This window comes from Tachypleus tridentatus, chromosome 1, assembly GCF_004210375.1.
Source record: "Tachypleus tridentatus isolate NWPU-2018 chromosome 1, ASM421037v1, whole genome shotgun sequence".
NCBI classification, from domain to species: domain Eukaryota; kingdom Metazoa; phylum Arthropoda; class Merostomata; order Xiphosura; family Limulidae; genus Tachypleus; species Tachypleus tridentatus.
The window spans coordinates 67590393-67610069 of NC_134825.1; the positions used below are offsets into that span (position 1 = coordinate 67590393).

Below are 19677 nucleotides of genomic sequence, written 5' to 3' on the forward strand. Positions count from 1 at the left end.
CAGGCATTTGTATTTCAGTAATTAATTTTAATAATTGAATAGCTTAGTTGTTGCTCAAAGAACTGTGTGAAAGCTCCAACAAAAATGTAAGATTTTTACATAAATAACTAAAACATGCTTTAAAGTAGAGGCAATAACAGGGTAGGGGGGGGTATCTTGGCAGCATCTCTTTATTAAGGAAAGTTAAACTATGAAGTTAGAATACATAGCATATTCTAAAGAGATAGTACAAGTTGGTAAAAATATTAGCTATTATTACTTATTTGTGTGGCATGATATTAGATAGTTCACAACATTATTATATATGAAGTACTTCTACTTTATCTTGATAGCAAACCTGCTATGTTGCTCAACAAGTGAATACACAGCAGTTTTCTGGACACAGTGGGAAGGGAGATAGTAACAAAAGGTAATGGTTTATATGACATGAACGTGTGAAAGATAATCTGTCTCTCAAAAACCAGATACTGTATTTTATCTAGCTCATGAACTTAACTATGTCGGTCATATGCAAATACTACAAGTCTCAAGATAATTTTTTAAGCTACAGTTTTGGGATCTCGTAGATAATTCACAATGCTTTCAGTGATTTGTTTTATTCTTAAGCCACTCAAACAAATAGCAGACTTGTTACTTATGTATACATAACATTTTTACTTGAAGTATTAGAAATTTTAATTGTAGAGATGATCCAATTAAAAGAAAGAATTAGAATGTAAAACAGTTTTTACCAACATACATGTTTCGCAACAATTGGAGACAGGTTTGAAAAATAGTTTTATCTACGCAAACCAGGTTAAAAAATGTATATTCGTGAAATGATGGAATTATGTAGGAACAATTACAAGGAATGTGGTAATTTTTACATTGGTGAAATGAGGTGGAACTTAAGTGGAAGAAGTGAGGAACACTTGACTCCTTACACATTCACAAGCATTGCACATTTAATAAACCGTTAAAAATAATTTTAAAAACTTGCACATCAAAGGTAACGTTTACGAAAGAAGAGTATAAGAAGTTTTATTAAAAAATAAACTAATGGTAAAGATAACTTTCAAAACACAGTGCATTTTGGGTAAGGTTTTATCGGATTTACTTTGTTGTTTGATGGCCTTATTTTATTAATAGTTTGTACCTAAAAATGACCAAATATGGTTGAAATGTTGAACTGCCTTTTTAATAAAAATATTTTTAATTTAAACTTTTATTTCACATTCTAAAGTGATATGCTGTCACTTTTTATAATCTGACAACAGAGCACAGATGAAGGTAAAGATTCTTGTATTTGTAGGTTTCTTGTTTCAATTCGTAAACTTTAATTTACGTGGAACTGGCCTGGTGGTTAGGGTGGTTGGTTTCCCCCTTGGGGCTCGCGGATTTGAATCTCCATCACAATGAACGTGCTCTTTCAGGTGTGGGAGCGTTATACTTGATGGTGAATCTCCCTATTTGTTGGTAAAAAGTAAGTGATAAATTAGGAACTGCTAGCTTAGATAGCCCACCTGTACTTTTACGCAAAATAAAAAAAAACAAATTACTTAAAACTGTTGAATCACATTTGTTTAAACCAATCTGGTAATTGCATGTACTGATTTTTACTATCGCAGGTAGTTTAAAAATGTTAAGTTTGTATAATGAATATATAATTCTGGTTGCATTTAAATTTAGCTGTATTCATGACCAGGTGGTTGAGTACAAGAGGTGCTCGTCCATTCAGCCATGGAGGCGTGATAATGTAACAGTCAATCCCATTCTACGTTGGTAAAATAATTGGGGGTGGGTGGTAATGACTAGTTGCCTTCCCTATAGTTTTACACTGCTAAATGAAGGACGACTTGTGGAGATGGCCATCGTGATCGTGTACTTTTACGCGAAAATCTCTTAATAGAATTGAAAAACATGCAAAATTTCAGTTCTAATAACTCGCTGTTTGTTGTAGTTTAATGTGGGTTTTTTGTAGTTCAATTATAAAAATATGAATTGTGAATATAAATTTACGTAAGCACAAGTTAAATTATAAAAACTACATTTACATACATTTAGTGTAGACAAAGATAAGTGGTAATAAGGTATAGATCATTGTCATGGTTAATAATCTGCCCTCTGGGAGAAGGATGCACATTTACAGGTTTAAAACTAAAATCTGAGGCTCTATTCCTATGGTGACGCAATTGGTAGCCTAGTGTGGCTTTGCTCCAAAACAAGTAGGTAAACTAGGTAGTCATATAGGTTACCAACCATGCTGTCAAGGTTTTGAATATGTAGGCTGAGATTTTTACAGTAGATGTCTGTGACTTGTTGGCGATAAATTCGAACAATAAACGGACATTACACAATTTACTTGTTTATAAATAATATATTCAAAATAAGTAAAACGTATGAACGAAATTTGTTTACACTATAGGCTATCACAATTGTATCTAAAGCTAAATAATTCTCTTTTCTTGTCAAAAGTTTACATAGGTTGGTTCAGTTACTTTAGAACTCAGTTGACAAGAATTATTCTTACCTACTCTGTGTTTTACTGCACAAGATGTATCCATGGTGACTGTCACTCTTTTCTTGTTTATTGCCAGCACCATCTTTGTAGGTTGCTCCAACTGCTTTATATTGAGATTTCTGCAGTTGCTTATTGGTAATGAATTTGCAATGTGTTTCATTTTGTAACAAATATAGCACGTCTTCTCCCATCTGTCTGTTAACTTTCTGTCATCTTGGTAGGCTCCTGCTTTGCATCAGTCACCACTGGTTTCGACTTTAGCTGGATAGTCTTGGACTTTCCAGTTATACTCCCTGCATGGGCTTCCATATACTTTACTGCAAGCTTGATCATATGTCCATGTCTACTGGTGCTTTCTCCTTTAATAACAATGACAAGTCAGTTGAGCATGTGATCATGAACTGTTCACGTATTAATAATTCTGCTAGTCCTTCAAAACTATTTTCCTATTGGTTATAACAGTCCATCTTGGGACGTGCTACCAACTGAAATTCTGTTTCTCCACTATTAGGTTTGACTTCTCTAAACTTACAACAAAAATCTTTTTCTGTAAGTTCACATCGTTTCAGTTAGGTTACTTTTGATTTGTCACAGCCCTTACTATCTTTTGATGTCATGTCTGCATATACTTGTAGGTCTTTTCCTCTGAGAAGTTGACTGAGACAGACTACTCATTCGTCTTTGGTAAATCTTTTATATCTTTCCAGAAAAACATCCATTTCAATTTTTGTTCATCAAATTTGGAGAGCTTGGGTAAGCTGGCCCTGACCTAATTGTCATTCTTGGGCCTTTCTTTCTGTTGGGTGAGCTTGGTGAGTTCAGTTTGTACTGTTATTCTATTTCCAGTCTCTCCTCTTCTTTTTTTAATCTATGCTCTTACTTTCCCCTTTTCAAGTCTCTGCATTCTCTCCTATTATTATTTCTCTCTTTATAAGTTTAGTTATTGTATTTTTATTGTTTATCTCTCAATTTCCAGTCTTTATCTCATCTCTGTCTATGCTTTTCTTTCACAAGTTCTTGTTTTATAACAAACTTTTGTAGTTGCTTGGCCCGTCATGGCCAAGCGTGTTAAGGCCATGTTAGCGAACCGATCACTATTTCATCTAAGGATAATGTTATGGAGGAGAATCCAAACGTGCTTCCCTCATGTGCTAAGAAGTTAAGCCGAAAAGAAATGATAGACACGTGTTTAGAGGACGACATTACAGATTTGTCTGAAATATTTTTTGGATCCAATAGGGACCTTGTGAATAATTGTCCAACTGACAATACATTAATGAATGACAATGATGAGCGTGAGAGACCTAGTTCAACTGGTGACGTTTCGTATGCGAGTAACAAACTGATCGATGAGCATGAAAAGGCTCCGCAGATCCCTTTACTATTTAAACATATGCTCCCAAAGAAAGGACTGGAGAAAGTTCCAAATGGTCACTTTTGCAAAAATGATGTGCTTATGAGAAAATGGAGACCACCAAATGTACCACCTTCAGAGGACGGGGCTGTAGTTTATCAAATCGTTATTCCAAAAGCAGGTAATTCTGAAATATTGAAAATTGCCCATGAATTCCTCGGGGGTGGTCATTTAAATGTCAACATGACATGTGAAAAAAAATATGAAACATTTCTTTTGGCCAAATATTGGGCAAGAGGTTTCTCAATTTTGTAAAACTTGTTATACCTGTAAATTATTAGAAAAAGAAAAAAAGTCCAATTTCTCCTTTGAAACCTAAGTGATTGTTAAGCCAAAAATACAATATTTGTGTTTAAGCACTTTCACATGCTATATAATTTTATTATAATAAGGTTACTTACATTAATTGTATTATATATTGTCATGATCTTTTAAATTGTACAATTTTTTTTCTCAATGTACTGCATTTAATGTATTGTTGTCAATATATAATTATACAGTAAAACCTATCTATGGCAGTATCGCACGGGACAGAGTGAAATTTCCTGCTTAAGCAGGTTTTCCGGCTTAAACAGTAAGCATGGATTTCCTTAATTATATATAATTTTTGAGCGGTACGTTATACTTTGTGAATAAAGTTATTATTCTGTTTAGGCTATATTTGTTAGAATAAGAACAAAAATAAACATTCAAAATATACATAAGTACACAAAATCTTAATCAAATTTATTCGAAGAAAGTGTCCAATTTCATTTGCTTCGTTTTTATTGGGATTTCTCATGTGGTTAAAAGAGAACGCCAATTATACGGCATTTTCATGAAGCTTATTTTCCACCTTCATTTTTGCATACAATTTGATAGCATTAATACAACTTAATACTTGTGATGAGGTAGGAATTTCTATTTCCTCACTATCTTTTTCATTTTGTTCATCTTCTGAATCTCTCACACTGTTACCATTTTGCGACTCTATTATGGATTTTAAATCAATTTCAACAGATTCTGTTAAAAAATATTCTTGTCAACGTTCACAGAATCATCTGCATCAATCTTCTTAATCAGAGTTTGGATTTCACTAGAATCGTCAAAACAAACAACTTCTCCACAATCTCCACCATTATCAATAATAAATCCATAGTTTCGAAAGAACTTTATCACGCATTCATCTTTTACGCATTTGATTAAATGACTTAAAAATGCAATGCATCTAACACATTAATTTTCATGGTCATTTCAGATGCTCTCTTACAGTCGTCAATGTTTGCAATATGCTGAAGCAACAATTTTCTGTATTTCAATTTTATACACTTATATTTCTATTTAGTGGCTGTAGAACTGATGTTGTACATGAAGGTTGAAAGATTAAACCAACATTTGAAAGCTGATCTTTTAGGTGACAAGTTGCATTATTGAAGAAAAGTAGAATATTCATATATTCTTGTTCCATTCTTTTGTTTAATGTGTTCAAAAATTCATCGAATATAAAACTTGTCATCCACACTTTATTATTCACTTTCCTTGATTCTTCCTCAAATTTTTGAAACAGGGCAGATTTTCACTTTTACCTATTACCCATGGTTTCTCTAGTTTTTCATCAGCAAATGCGACCAAAAGTATAGTCAATCATTCTTTCAAATAGGGACCTCCAAAAGGACGGCAGAAGAATGAACAGAATATATTTAACCAATACTTACTGTGACAAAATGTCCGATAATTATTATTATTTAAACAAAAAATTATTAATTAAAGAAGAATTTATTAATATTTAAAGAAATGATTAATTAAATAAGAAATTAATATTTAATAAAATATATTTTTCCGCCTCACTCATGTTCTAATCTACTTGCTAATAGATGAGGAAGGTGAAAGATAGTTTTCCGTCCGCGTTACGCAGGCTCTGCCATATAGAGGACCTTTCATGAGGGAAATCTTAAGATAATGCTGCAAAATTTTGATATTTCCGGCTTGTACAGGTTTCTGTCCTATGCAGTTTCCTGCTTAGACAGATTTTATTGTATATATATATAAAATATCTCAGTTAAAAATTGTCTAATGCCAATTTTTAATTATCTAAAGAAGGAGATGCAACAGATTCACTGTTTATTTTAATACCTTAGTTTGTTTCAGTATAGTTTTAATGCACGTGACGTATATTGTTGGATATGTATAGCACAAGTCTCGCCTGTTCTTTACATTTGTAGAAGATTCTCAAAGGCAATAATCAATCATATGTGGTTTATGAAAATACTAGCGTGTCTTCGAACATTGTTGAACGTTCGAGCATCTTGCGTGATTGATGTATAAAGACAAGCTATAACAAAAGGCCAAGAGATAATTTTATATTATTCGTCAGCTACAGTCAGTATACTACACTGCTGGTCAAAATTTTAAGACCAAAGAACATAAAGAGAAAATATGCATTTTGCGTTGTTAGACTCAACCACTTATTTGAATAGAGCTTCGAAAGATGAAAATAAGAAAAGGGAAAATAAAAAAAAACAAACTTGTTTAGCATTCAATTGGGAAAATGTGAACACTATGAAATTAGCCTAAATACTAGTTGGTCAAAAATTTTCTTGGGCCGACCACTTGAAATTCTCGTTCCGTATCCCTCAGGTTCTTAAAAAATTTGCAACAGCAGTTTTACTACGCCCAATCTCACCAGCGATGACACGTTGAGAAAAATCTTGCTTTTGCAGCTCATCAATGTACCACAGGAGATGTCAGTGGGAGATGTTGACAATGCTAATGCTTGAACACAAATGACTAAATTTCGTTACGTGTTTACCGATTAACGCTTCGTTTCAGTATGGTCTTAAACTTTTGACCAGCTAGTATTCACTGCGGAGCACACAAGGCTAATTTAATAATGCAACATGCAGTTGAAGCTTGTGAATGTGTTCGAGATTCTATCCAGTGGGTACATGAACTTGGTGTCTTGCTTCAGAGTTCAGACAAATACAAGACAATCTTTGAAAATATTGTATTGTCAGACAGCCACAATGGTCCAGTTAAATACATCCGTCCACTGTGTTCAACACGCTGGTTGTGCCGCCTATGTGTAATTATACGTGCTTATGATCACTACAGTGACATTGTTGATTCTTTGTCTGAATTAGCAAATGAATAATCAGATGTAGCAGTGAAAGCACGAGGTCTGCTGGACAGATTTGACAAAGGAAAGACAGTTTTAGGATTCTTGATGGCTCAGCATCCTTTAGCTGCATTAGAGGAACTAAACTGTGCATTCCAAGTAAAATCAGCAACAGTATCTGGCATGATTGAAGCATCTGCAATGACAGTAGAACAATTGCGGGTATTGCAAACAGAGGAAAATTACAAGATATTTGATGAAGCTGAGAAAAAGGTAACTTCTCTAGATCTGGTGCCTATTGAACTACCACGCAGTCGCAGACCCCCCAGAAGGATTACAAGTGATGGCTCAGAACACCAGTCTGCAACAGTTAGATTATTACAGAAGCCAATATTTTGAATTTGTGGACACAGTCATAGAACATCTGACCACTAGATTCAATGCAGACAACAATGACTTGAGGCAATATCTGGCACTTGAGAACATGATCACATCTGGCAAGATTGACAACTCGGTTATAAACTTCTATCCAGAAATCTCTGCACAACGGCTCGAGTTTCAGTTGCCAATATTCAAAAGAACAACAAAAGCAGTATCTCTGAAAGGTGCGAAGGATGCTTACTGTGAAATGCATGAAACAAGCCAGCAGGTGTTTAGTGAAGTGTTCCTTCTCATGAAAATTTTGCTTGTATGTCCGGTATGCAGCTGCGATATGAATGCAGCTTTTCTGCATTAAGACGGTTGAAGACGTGGTTAAGGTCGACTATGTCTCAGTGCCGCCTCAACCATGTGGCAGTTTGTCAGACTCACAAAGATGAGGTCGACAAGATAAATATAGAAGAGCTTATGAAAGAATTCATAAACAGATCATCAAAGGAGGCCTATGTTTGGGAACATGTAGACTAAATGAATCTTACTTCAATGAAAAGTATGAATAATTATGTGCTACATTGTATTGATGTGTAATTTTCAAGAATTCACAAAGACATTTTAATTATTTTTATCAAACAACATGAACAGTTTTTCAGTAGATATAAACTTATCAAGGGTAATTACTAATTTTATTAATATTTGAAAACGTAATTCATGCAATGCAAGTTATTAGTAACCTTGTCAAGTATAGTGTGCAGGAATAAATTCATGTGGCAGTTAATTTATGACATTTGTCTTTATTAACATTTTGAAAACTGTTCACAACACCTCACTTATGCAAACCTACATGGAAACCTTGAAGTATCGTGGCAACAAGATTACTCTGACTGCATGTTTGCAACTTTCAGGTTCACGTAATCAGATATTACCAATTTGCAAATTGAACAATCCATACAAGTGGTTGCAAAAATCATCCCCCTTCCCCTACAGGGTGTAAAAAATTTACGCCTCTGCTTGTAAAGCACTCTTTTTAAACCACCCAAGCTACACTTTCACTCTTACAAACAAGGCTCCTTCTTGGGTATTTTATCAGATGTCAAGTTAGGTAACCAGTTTTTCTCACATTTTTCCATTTTCAGTGATCAGAATTTGAATCCTGCTCAGACTAGAACAAAGTGCTGTAATTACCAAAGTAACCCACTAACAATTCCAACTATCACAGGAGAATACAATATTTCCTACAAAAAAGTTTTCTATAATATCCATTATTAGCAATAATGTTTCTGTAGTTTTATTATACGTAATAGTTAAAACATTCGTGCTTGTTCATAAAGTTGGTTATGCATTTTCAGTGTAGAAATGAAATGTACATGGAGTACTCCATTACGGGATGTATTTACATTTAAAGCATTTTTGAATCTGGTGACAAACTTTTTTTTGACAGAATCTTTAAGCAATGCCTCTCTAAATTCATTTTCCATGGAAACACTGTTTTGTAAATAAATCTCAAAGTGTGGGGCTTCAAATGCAAATTCTTGAAAATAGTTTTATTTTTAACAATAACTTAATCCTCTGTCATCCATGCATTTTTATGTTAATAATGTTTATATATAAAATACACTGTTTAAGTGATTGAAAAGTTAACAAAATATGAACTTCCAAAAGATAGTTTTTTTTTACATGTTTACACAAATTTTTAACAGTATTTTCTTACGTTTAATGCTTAATTAACATAGTTAAGCCTGAAAATGATTTGAAATATAAAGCTTCATAACACCACTGGAATAAGCAAAATTTTATTATATGACAGCCCAAGCCTGCAGCAAATATAGTTTTATCACAATTCTGAACAAAAAATACACAATATATCAAATACAAAATACAGCAGAGATCAACAGCAACATGTTATACATTATTAGTGTGGCTTTCACTGATTTAGTAAATAAAATAAACTATGAAAATAGTATTAATTAATTATAAAATATATTTACATATCAGTTTAATACCAAATGAAGAAAATTTGATTTTCATAGGAAGAATCCGAGTCAGGTTCCCCAAGATCACTGAACATTTAAAATCTTCAGAAGATTTATAACATTAAGTTATGGATTCTGAATAACACTATCCCTAAATACTGAAAATAATTACAGAAAGGTTAAAACTAAACATTTAGGAATTATTTCTGTTGTAAACAGCAAAATAAGATCAAAAAGGAAAATTAAAAATACAACTTAATATTCACCGGGTGGATTCCATTCACCCAAACTGGCTATTGGCAGTTTCTGAATGCTGACTAGAAAACACATCAATAGCAATAAGTAATAATTTAGGTTATGGATGAACAGTCCACTACATATTGAGAATATATACCCACAGAAGCAAATTAGCCACAAAAAATAAAAAAAACAACTTTATTCTAATTATATTTTATTTAGAATGATATTACAGTAGCATTTCTTTTTCAGCAACAATTCAACAACAATTTATTCTTGGAGCTAAACTAGATTTAAGTTCAAACACTACGTGTTTTATAAATGTGAGTATATTTCTGGAATAACAATAAGCAAGACCAATAAAGCATACTGCACTTTCACCATGAGCAACTTGCATCATTTAGATTGGGTGGCGAAAGTTAGTCCCAGCATACTTTGCCTTAGGACCAAGTTCTTCCTCAATTCTTAAGATTTGGTTATACTTAGCAAGTCGTTCTGACCGGCAAGGAGCACCAGTTTTAATTTGGCCCGTGCATAGCCCAACAACAAGATCGGCAATAGTTGTATCTTCTGTCTCACCACTGCGATGACTTACCATTGTTCCCCAGTTGTTAGATTTAGCTAACTGATGTCTGAAATTGAACATGTAACATGGAATTTTGGCTTCAAAAATAATTACTTAAAAAAAATTGGTCTCATATCATATTAAAGCCAGCTTCAAGAATACCACATTTTCAATAGGTGCTTAACATAAATACACAGTGCATACAATTTCAGAACTAAATGTAACTACCACCGTATATTGATACAAGTTAACTTGTTTACAGACACACACACACATTTCTTCAATAACAAAAAGTTTGATATAATAAAAACCGTTTAGTCAAATTTGGCAACAATAAAGGGTATTTTGTTACTTTTAGCATTTCAAAGATCATTTATGTATACACTTAAAACTACACAGCCATTATTTCCTAACTACTAATAAAACAATACCTTTACACTATATAAAGTTAGTGCATCCACAAAAGCCTTCAAGTTATTTAATATTTTTTCTTGTTCTAAAGAAGCTGAATGCATTATATATCCAAGTAATGCAAAATGACTATTTTTTCAATAATTTTATATTATATAGCTCTGTACTTTTAAATTTGATTGCAGAACATTGTAGCAATACCATGCTTTTCTAACCTGCAGCATCCATATTTTTTGAGTATGAGTTACATAACACTTGAACATTATATATTAGATTTGTTAGTTTTAATTTTGCACAAAGCTACACGAGGGCTATTTGTGCTAGCAGTCCCTAATTTAACAGTGTAAGCCTAGAGAGAAGGAAGGATAGTCATCATTACCCACTGCCAACTCTTGGACTACTCCTTCACTAACATATAGTGGGTTTAACCATAACATCACAATGCCCCTATGCCTAAAAGGGCATGAACGTTTGGTTTGACAGGGATTAGAACCTGCAACCCTTAGATAATAAGCTAAGTTCCCTAACCACCTGGGCATGTCAGGCCGATAAATTAAAATACTGTTCTTGCATCTAAATGGCTTCAACCTCAGGTTCTTCCATGCCATACTTTGATAGTTCATGTTACACCACAGCAATGTTTCATGTACTATCAAAATATTGAGCTTCAGATTTTAGTTTTACAACGATCATATTTACACTACTATGAAATTACTATACTTACGCCTTAATAGCCTCAGTTACACTTCCAATCTGGTTAACTTTCAGTAGCAGACAGTTACAGGCTTTCTTCTCGACTGCTTGCTGGATTCTTTTTGGGTTGGTCACCGTCAGGTCATCGCTGAAAGTCAGACAGCATATGTTAATGTTATAATAAGCTATCATGTGAAGAATAATACAAAAACCATAGAAAAATTAATGTTTTACAAACTTGAAATTGAGATACTGATACAGTGTTAAAGTATTTACATGGGTAAAAATTTAAAGGTTTAATACCTAAACCAACTTCAGAAATTACAGATTCTTAAAGTATGAAACATACAATAAATGCTTGTTCTAAATTGTTTTTAAGAGTATTACATCAAGAAACTGCAATAGTTAAACAAATACCCAATCTCACTGTATATTAGATTTGGAAAATATTAACTCTGATTTGAAAAAATCATTTACAATCAAGAAGATCTGGAATTCTTACCCAACAACCTGAATCTGTACAGCAGCCTGAAATGAGGACCAAGCATCCCAGTCATCTTGGTCAAAAGGATCTTCAATTGATACAACTGGATAATCCTTGATGAATTCTTGGTACATAGAAGCAAGAGCATCAGGTGTAAGCCACTGAGCAGGATCAGAGTTGGGGTTCTTAAAGTCCAAATCATACTTGCCCTCTTTGTAGAACTCTGAAGCAGCCACATCCATGCCAATATCAATCCTACCAGTGTAACCAGCAATATCAATGGCTTCTTTGATTAGTTCCAGAGCCTCCTTGTTGTTCTGAATGTCTGGAGCAAAGCCTCCCTCGTCACCAACAGCAGTGGCTTGAAGGCCAAATCTACGTCCAAAAGATAAACCTTCAAGTTTCAGCATTTTTTTTCTTCCTTTTATATAATATTCAAGTATTGTATATTTTCAAATTTATCAGTATACAAAAGTTAACTTTTAAAGAATAATACTTAAATTTACAAAAACTACTACGCATTTGACAAATCATGGTTGAGACTTTCACTCCAAAACAAAAAATAACTTTCATATAATTGGGTATTTAGATTGCCAAATTTTATTTTACATTAGCACATATTTTGGCCAATCTATTTTCAAAATGTAAACGACTTTCTGAAATCCTTAAATGCTATATCTCTAATCCACAATTATATATTTTTTAAGTTTCTCCCATCCAGAGTAACAAAACTTTGAAGTAACTTGCCTTTTCTTGATTACATTTTTCAAGTGGTGATAAACTTCACTGCCCATTTTCATGGCTTCTGTGAAAGAACCAGCACCAGTCGGAAGAATCATGAACTCCTGCATGGCCAGCTTGTTTCCAGCATGGCTTCCACCATTAATCACATTGAAAGCAGGGACTGGCAAGATTACATCACTATTCCCAGCCAAATCAGAGATGTGACGATACAGTGGAATACCCTGGAAGGTAAACATTTCATATATAGAAGTAAAATTAGAAATAAGTACTTGACAGAATGTTTAAAAAAGTTACATTTTTTTTCTGGTTGATTATTTGCAAGTTTCAGCAAATAAGATAAAGAAATCCAAATAGCTTTGCATCAGTGACCAACCAAATCCTAATTATTAACTGACTCAAGAAATAGCACTAATAAGAATGACTATCATATCTACCAAAACTTGAAGATAGTAAAAAATAAATAAACTAAAAGCTTTGCTTTAGTAATTTTATACTTTAAAGCTTTTTCTTTAAATGGAAAGAAAAGTTAAAGTATTTTTGTTAAAAGAATAGTAATGTACTTTTAAAGCCTCATTAAATACATAATACATTTTACCAAACTTTTGGGTAACTGCAAGTGCTAAACTTTAGTGGGTGACGAATTAGTAGAGTCTATTGATAAGGCAATCCCATATTTGTCAATACTAATAGTAATAGCAAAACTGGTAATCATTTATTCTTTTTAACTTATAAGAAAGGTGGTTGTAAAAATAGCTGAATACCTTCTGGGCTGCTCCTGCCTTGCAGACAGCCAGGGACACTCCCAAAATAGAATTGGCTCCAAGCTTGCCTATATTGAAGACAAACACGTGGAAATATTTATAGTAACAAAAGCCAAACCATCATCTTACATCTTACATGTTGCGTGAAAAGTAATGCTATGTGTTAATTTTGTCTCCTGAATGTTACTAGCAAATGAAAAAATATTCTAAGGCCTAGTTCAAGGTGACTTTTCTGTCCTCTTGCTAGACAAAGGTTTAACAAAATGAAATAAAAACTTGGAATTTTGAAAGTTTAATTTTCTTCCTTTGCCATTGTTGCTGTGTTTATACATTCAAGCTAGTTATAATTCACTTAACAGTATTTATGAGTACTTTACTAGTACAATTTTCTTTTAAATATGCAAGTCAAGGTAGCATTTAAATTACATTTTTGTTTATATATTAAAAAGGTAGTGTACCTAAATCTCCTATTACACACTTGGAAACGCAAACTCAGAATTCTAGATGTTAGTGACATTGTGCTTAATCTCTTACTATTCTTTCACTGAAAAAAATAAACAAAATTTCTTAATACTATACATGATTGTACAAAACCACCTATGAAAGACATGAGTTTTTTTCTCACCTTTGTTTTCAGTCCCATCTAGTGATAACAGAAATTCATCAATTTCTACCTGCTGAGTTGGTTCAAAGTTCTAGAAACAGAAAAAAAGAAACATCTATGCTTTCATAACTGTTTAAAGTTGTGAGTTTGAAGGAAAATCACAGTTTGCATTTCATTGCCAATCCATTTAACACACTACATGTGAGAAAACAAAATATCAGTTTTTATTTAAGATACAAATATTCAAACTGGTTATTTAACCTCATTTCACAGACAATGCGTCATGGTTAAATTAACCAAGCATGCATAAATCTGCTTATGCATCTACACAAATTTCAGAAAGGATGAAGCCAAATTAAAAACTTGTAGTAGTCATTTTCAATAACTTGTAAATACAATTTTGTATCTACAAGCATTATGAACAATAATGTTTGTCCTTCAAACACAAGTCTGCCAAATTGGTATTAATTTTATATTTAACCTAAAAACAATTATTTTCTTAAATTAATAATAGTATCTTCAATAACGATAATAAAATTGGTGCCCTGACAGAAACCTAAAAGAGAGAGGATATTACAACAAAACTTTTGCATCAGTAACAATATCATGTCATTACTACAAGTCAAGTTCTTCTGTCTAAAAATTTCTACAACTTTCAAACCTAGAGAAGTAAATGACTTAATTGTTTCATTACCCTTGCTCTCAAAGACCATATAGTTATCTCTTAATCAGCTTTTTTTATTGGCTAATAAGTTACCAAAAATATTTTACATACATACTGGAAACTAACTAATACACAACACTTGGCAATACTCTTTCAAACTAGAGGACAAATAAGAAAATGTCATCCAACAGTTCCAACTATTACCTCTTCTATTTCAGTTACTACGTATTACTAGGATCTAGAAGTTTCACTTTTGATATAATACACCACTCCACTGCACAGTTTTTCTCTACACTAAAGTTACTTTCTGTAGGTAGTTTTTTAAACATCTTTTATCATTTATATTTTCTAATATTAATATTTCCTCAACAACAGTTAATCAACTTTCAATTACAAGTGTGGTCTCACCTTAGCCAGCAGAGCTGGAGTAATTGTATTATTTACATTGTCAATTGCCTTTCTGACACTTTTACCATGATATGAAGTTTTATCCCCATCTCTGAGCTCCAGAGCTTCGTAAATTCCAGTAGATGCTCCACTTGGCACTGCAGCTCGAAACAAGCCTGTGGATCAGAGAAATGGTCTGTTAAATGTTTTTAATTAAATGTCACAATCAATACTTCAGAGAGAGATCACAAGATTTCCTTCTATACAGAAACTACTCTATTACATTGATTGATCTTATAGCATGCAAGCTATCCATAAGGAGACAAGTGTTGCACTTTCACAAATATGAAGCTTTTTTTTTTTTAAATATACACAATCTGGTTAACAAGTAGTGGAAATCATTATGATAAACTAATTGTTGTAATATATAAAAAAAAAAAAAATAGTTACGAACGTTTTAATTACAAGATAAACAGTGGAGTAGTATTAAAGTCATCAGACATAGACCATGATACAATGATAGTATTAAATATGCATACCCTTATCAGTAGTGAGATCAACTTCTACAGTTGGATTTCCACGACTGTCGAAGATTTGACGAGCATAGATTTTGCTGATAGGCATGGTTGTGGCATAAAATTCTTAAAGGAGAAACAAGACCCATTAATGGCAAGACTTTTGATAAAGATAGCCTTAACATTTATACAGTACATATTGAAATTCCCCATTTACAAATATATTTAGCAAGAATACATACAATCTTGATGCAACTGTGCAATAATTTCATTTTGTTTAATTATAATTTATACACATTTAAAAAAAAAAGCTTTACTTTTAAACTCTCACAAAAAGTAAATAAACAAAAAATGATGTATTCCATATTGATAACTTACACCCACGCTTTGTTTCTCTATTATAACTTGCTTTCAACCTTCAACATTCTAATTATACAAGAACTCTTGACATGGGTCAAAAGCTACTGTTGCAAAAAATAATAATAAAAATGTCTTGCATTTATGTTTAAAGTTTTTATTTCATTCATCAGTTGCATTAACTAAGGACATTCCCAAAAAATAATCCTCACTTTATCCAGGATTGGATGTACATTATTATTACCATTCCTCTTTCAAGGGAGGTAATAAAAATTATCCTGATAATAATAGGCCAATTAAATCTTATATCAGTAACAAGAAAAGATTTTGAGAATCTGATAAAAATGGTTTGGAAAATAATTTAACAATATTTGAAATTTTGTTAGATAGACAGCATGGTTTCACTTAGAGCAAGTCTTGTCTTTCAAATTTGTTGACACTCTTTAAAGTCACTGTATATGTAGATGATGGTGCAGATTGGATTTATTTCACTTGGATTTTCAGAAAGCATTGGAAGCTATTTATGCACCTTTTTTTCTTTCATTTAATAGTGAGAACAGTAGGACAAGGGGGAAAATATAGTGTAGCAGAGCAGAAGTTATTTTTAGTTTAGACACTTTTCTAACAAAGTAACTGATCATGGAATCAGTTGATTTCAGATATGACAGATGCAATAGATTTAAGATGAGGCTGTATAAATGCATAAATCAGGTGTACATTTGATTTATTTTAATACATGAAACATCCTCACTGGACCAACAGACACCTTGTCCTTAAATATTAGACATTACCAGCAAAGGTAAGCACACTAATTTCACACAAAAATCCTACACTGCTTTTAAAACTTTATATTTAAATTACATTGATTGGCACAGTTGATAAATTAATGAAAGGAAATGCACATACAAAAGTAGTTTTTCTAGTTTTTCAATCCAGTTTACTTTGTTTTTATTAATTGACAGAAAACTTGCATTTTACATTGTACCAATAATCTCTTAATATTAATACTCCTAGTTCTCATACAAAAGTAAGATACTCATATCTGTTATTATGTCAAACATTTTTGGTTGAACTGTGCATACAAATATTAGCTCATCTACAATAACAAGATCTAATACAAAGTAATATTCCTAGTTTTATTAATAGTAATACATTCTCCAAGTTCACTTTAATACTACGGACGTATTACAATATTGTGATAAAAATTAATAATAACGATTAACAAAATTAAAATAACTGAAAGTTAACCTTCAACATATAATCATTTATTTTTAAGCACACAGAAGTCTTTGATTTAAAAAATTACCTTATCTTTTAACTTAACGTTTTTAAGCCAAATTTATCACTTAATTCTTGCGTAAAATATTTTGGAATATAAATATCGATTTTTAATTATTAAAGTAATATTCCTAATATTATTAAAGTAATAATTCTCAATCAGTCCTTTTTAACCCATTCCGAATAGTGATAAATAAGTATAATAATTGACGTGCTTCTATAAAGATACAAGACAATTTTTGTTATTATTGCACTATAATTTGAAGTGTAGACAGGATTATTTGAACTCGGTCACAAACTGCGAGACTTCGGTATTCACCAGTTAAACTTTCAAAGTGAAGGTCAACCAATGTCACTGTCAGCGATAAACACAGTCGCTGTGCTGCATTACTAGTGTGTAGAATAATTCTCTGTACAGTAATAACAAGATAACACACAAAGAGCAATATTACTATTTGACCTCCCAATGTTATATGTACTAAAAATTATTTTCCTAAAACATTAGACAAGAAATAAATAGTAAACTTACACTCAATTTATATGGTCCCCAACTCTCCGCAACACAAACTACAACACAGACATACCAGTGTCTGCATTCAATATCTAACTTTTATAGTCATAGAGGGCAGCACTATTGCACCAAATTAATTATTCGACTTTTAAAAAAGGTCGTATTGAAATATGTTAAAAAAGTTTCAAATGGTCATTCTGAGCTCATGGTGAGCGGGAGCTTATTTAATATAAACAATAAAGTACGGTAATAGTATATATAGTAGTATTAGAGTACAGAACAATTAAAAACGAAAAATAAAACTCGTTCTAAAAAGTAGTTAAATAATGCACATAGAAGTATGTGAAGTGTGAAGCGAACAGAAGCTATATTGTTACAAATTAAAGTAAATGTAAAGTTGGTAATGAAGACAAACTTTGCTGTATAGGCAGAAACGTCTGAATGATAGAATAACGAAAATTCAAGTGAAGGGCATGAAAAGTACTGCAAATGTTTTGCGGATCACGGTTAGTAATATTTTACAGTTACATTCTGCTTGTACAAATAGTGTAAATCACTACATACTTTTAATAGCAACAGTTTTTTTTCATTCCTCAAATAAACCAACAAATCTTATGTTAAGTCTGGCATGGAAAACTGCTATTATAAAAGCTAAAAAAATGTTTCACAAATAAAGACATTTTACATTCAAATAAAAAATTATTTACCTGCTGAGTAAAAGTATATCAACAGCGTAAAATGTGTACAACTAAACAGAAGACTGTACTTCAAAATCAAAACGTGTTGTTTAATTAATAACTGAAAGCTAAACGTATGGCTGCAGGGGATAATCTCAAACGTATTCAACATTCCCACAAAACATCCTTCCCAGCCTTGGGCCTCTGGCAATAAATCTTAGCAAAGGTAATCTGTATGAACTCTACTCTTTAAACTTTATCGATAACATATCGTACTTGAAATTATGACCAACATGCTGAGTATTACCAGTATTTTCTTTATTACTAGTTATGCTATGTTTAAAAGGTTAACTTTATGTTAGACTAATTTGCAAATTACAAATTGAACTGAGCCTGGCATGGCCAGGTGAGTTAAGGCGTTCGACTCGTAATCCGAGGGTTTCGAGTTCGAATCCCCGTCGCATCAAAACATGCTCACCATTTCAGCAGTGAGGACGTTATAATGTTTCAGTCAATCCCAGTATTCTTTGGTAAAAGAATAGCCCAAGAGTTGGCAGTGGGTGGTGATGATTAGCTGCCTTCCCTCTAATCTTACACTGCTAAATTAGGGATGGCCAGCGCAAATAGCCCTCCAGTAGCTTTGCGCGAAATTGAAAACAAACAAATTGAACTTTATGTTATTAATCATAAAAAATGCTGAATTGAACAACTACATGAGGGGGAGGAGGTGTTGCTTGTTTATGAAATAGTTTTTGTAACAGGAATTAACATATAAATACATTTATTCGCTAACTGAAAATAGTATTAACACATTTGTTGATTGTGTTTATGCTCAAAACAAAGCTACGAAAAAGCTGTCACGTTTCATCCGTTCTTGATTTCAAACTGATAAGACTAGAGGGAATACACCTAGTCAACAGCACTCTCTGCTAACACTTGGGTCTTTCTCATCGGATGGCGAAACATGATTATCACATTTATTTTCCCAAGGCACCACATACAGAATATGATCTTACACAATAGGATGTGAATCATGGGCTTTTGGGTTAACAATCTGGTATAATAACCCTTAGCTCAGATATTATGCATCAATTTTAAAAGCGCAGATAGCCCTCGAGTAGCTTTGCGCGATATTTAAAACAAACAAATTTAAAAATACATTGAAAACTTTCCTACAGTGCTTTAACAATAATCCTTCTTGAAAAAATAATGATGTGACATAACAAATACTAGCAATTTATACGAATTAATAGTTAATTAATGCCAACACTTAAAACTAATGAAAACAAGGTATTTGAGATTACTGTTGCTAGTTATTTGTAATAAATTTTGATCTGCTACTACGTCCGTTATAAAGTCTTTTTTTTGTTATCTGTAGTTGTAATCGTACTATATTGTTTTTTTTTTTTAATTTGCGCAAAGCTATACGGAGA

The 19677-nt window shown here is 32.4% G+C and overlaps 1 protein-coding gene across 1 annotated transcript; it reads right to left on the bottom strand.

Annotated features, from left to right (window-relative positions):
- Positions 1-9160: 9160 nt before the first annotated feature.
- On the bottom strand, positions 9161-17724 carry LOC143251080 (enolase-like). Its single transcript, XM_076502443.1, has 9 exons — positions 17586-17724; positions 15446-15547; positions 14928-15082; positions 13877-13946; positions 13252-13319; positions 12494-12711; positions 11765-12121; positions 11294-11410; positions 9161-10225 (listed from the first exon to the last, which is right to left on the bottom strand). The coding sequence occupies exons 2-9, from the start codon at positions 15528-15530 to the stop codon at positions 9994-9996; spliced, it is 1302 nt and encodes a 433-aa protein (XP_076358558.1). The 5' UTR covers positions 15531-15547; positions 17586-17724; the 3' UTR covers positions 9161-9993.
- Positions 17725-19677: the final 1953 nt, after the last annotated feature.

Bases quoted from the DNA above. Each gene is read 5' to 3' on its own strand.
- LOC143251080 (XM_076502443.1), bottom strand. From the start codon at position 15,530: ATGCCTATCAGCAAAATCTATGCTCGTCAAATCTTCGACAGTCGTGGA. The intron at 13,947-14,927 runs GTGAGACCACAC...TTCTGTTTCTAG, and splicing joins CTCCAGCTCTGCTGGCTAAG to AACTTTGAACCAACTCAGCA. The intron at 11,411-11,764 runs GTAAGAATTCCA...TCTGACTTTCAG, and splicing joins GTACAGATTCAGGTTGTTGG to CGATGACCTGACGGTGACCA.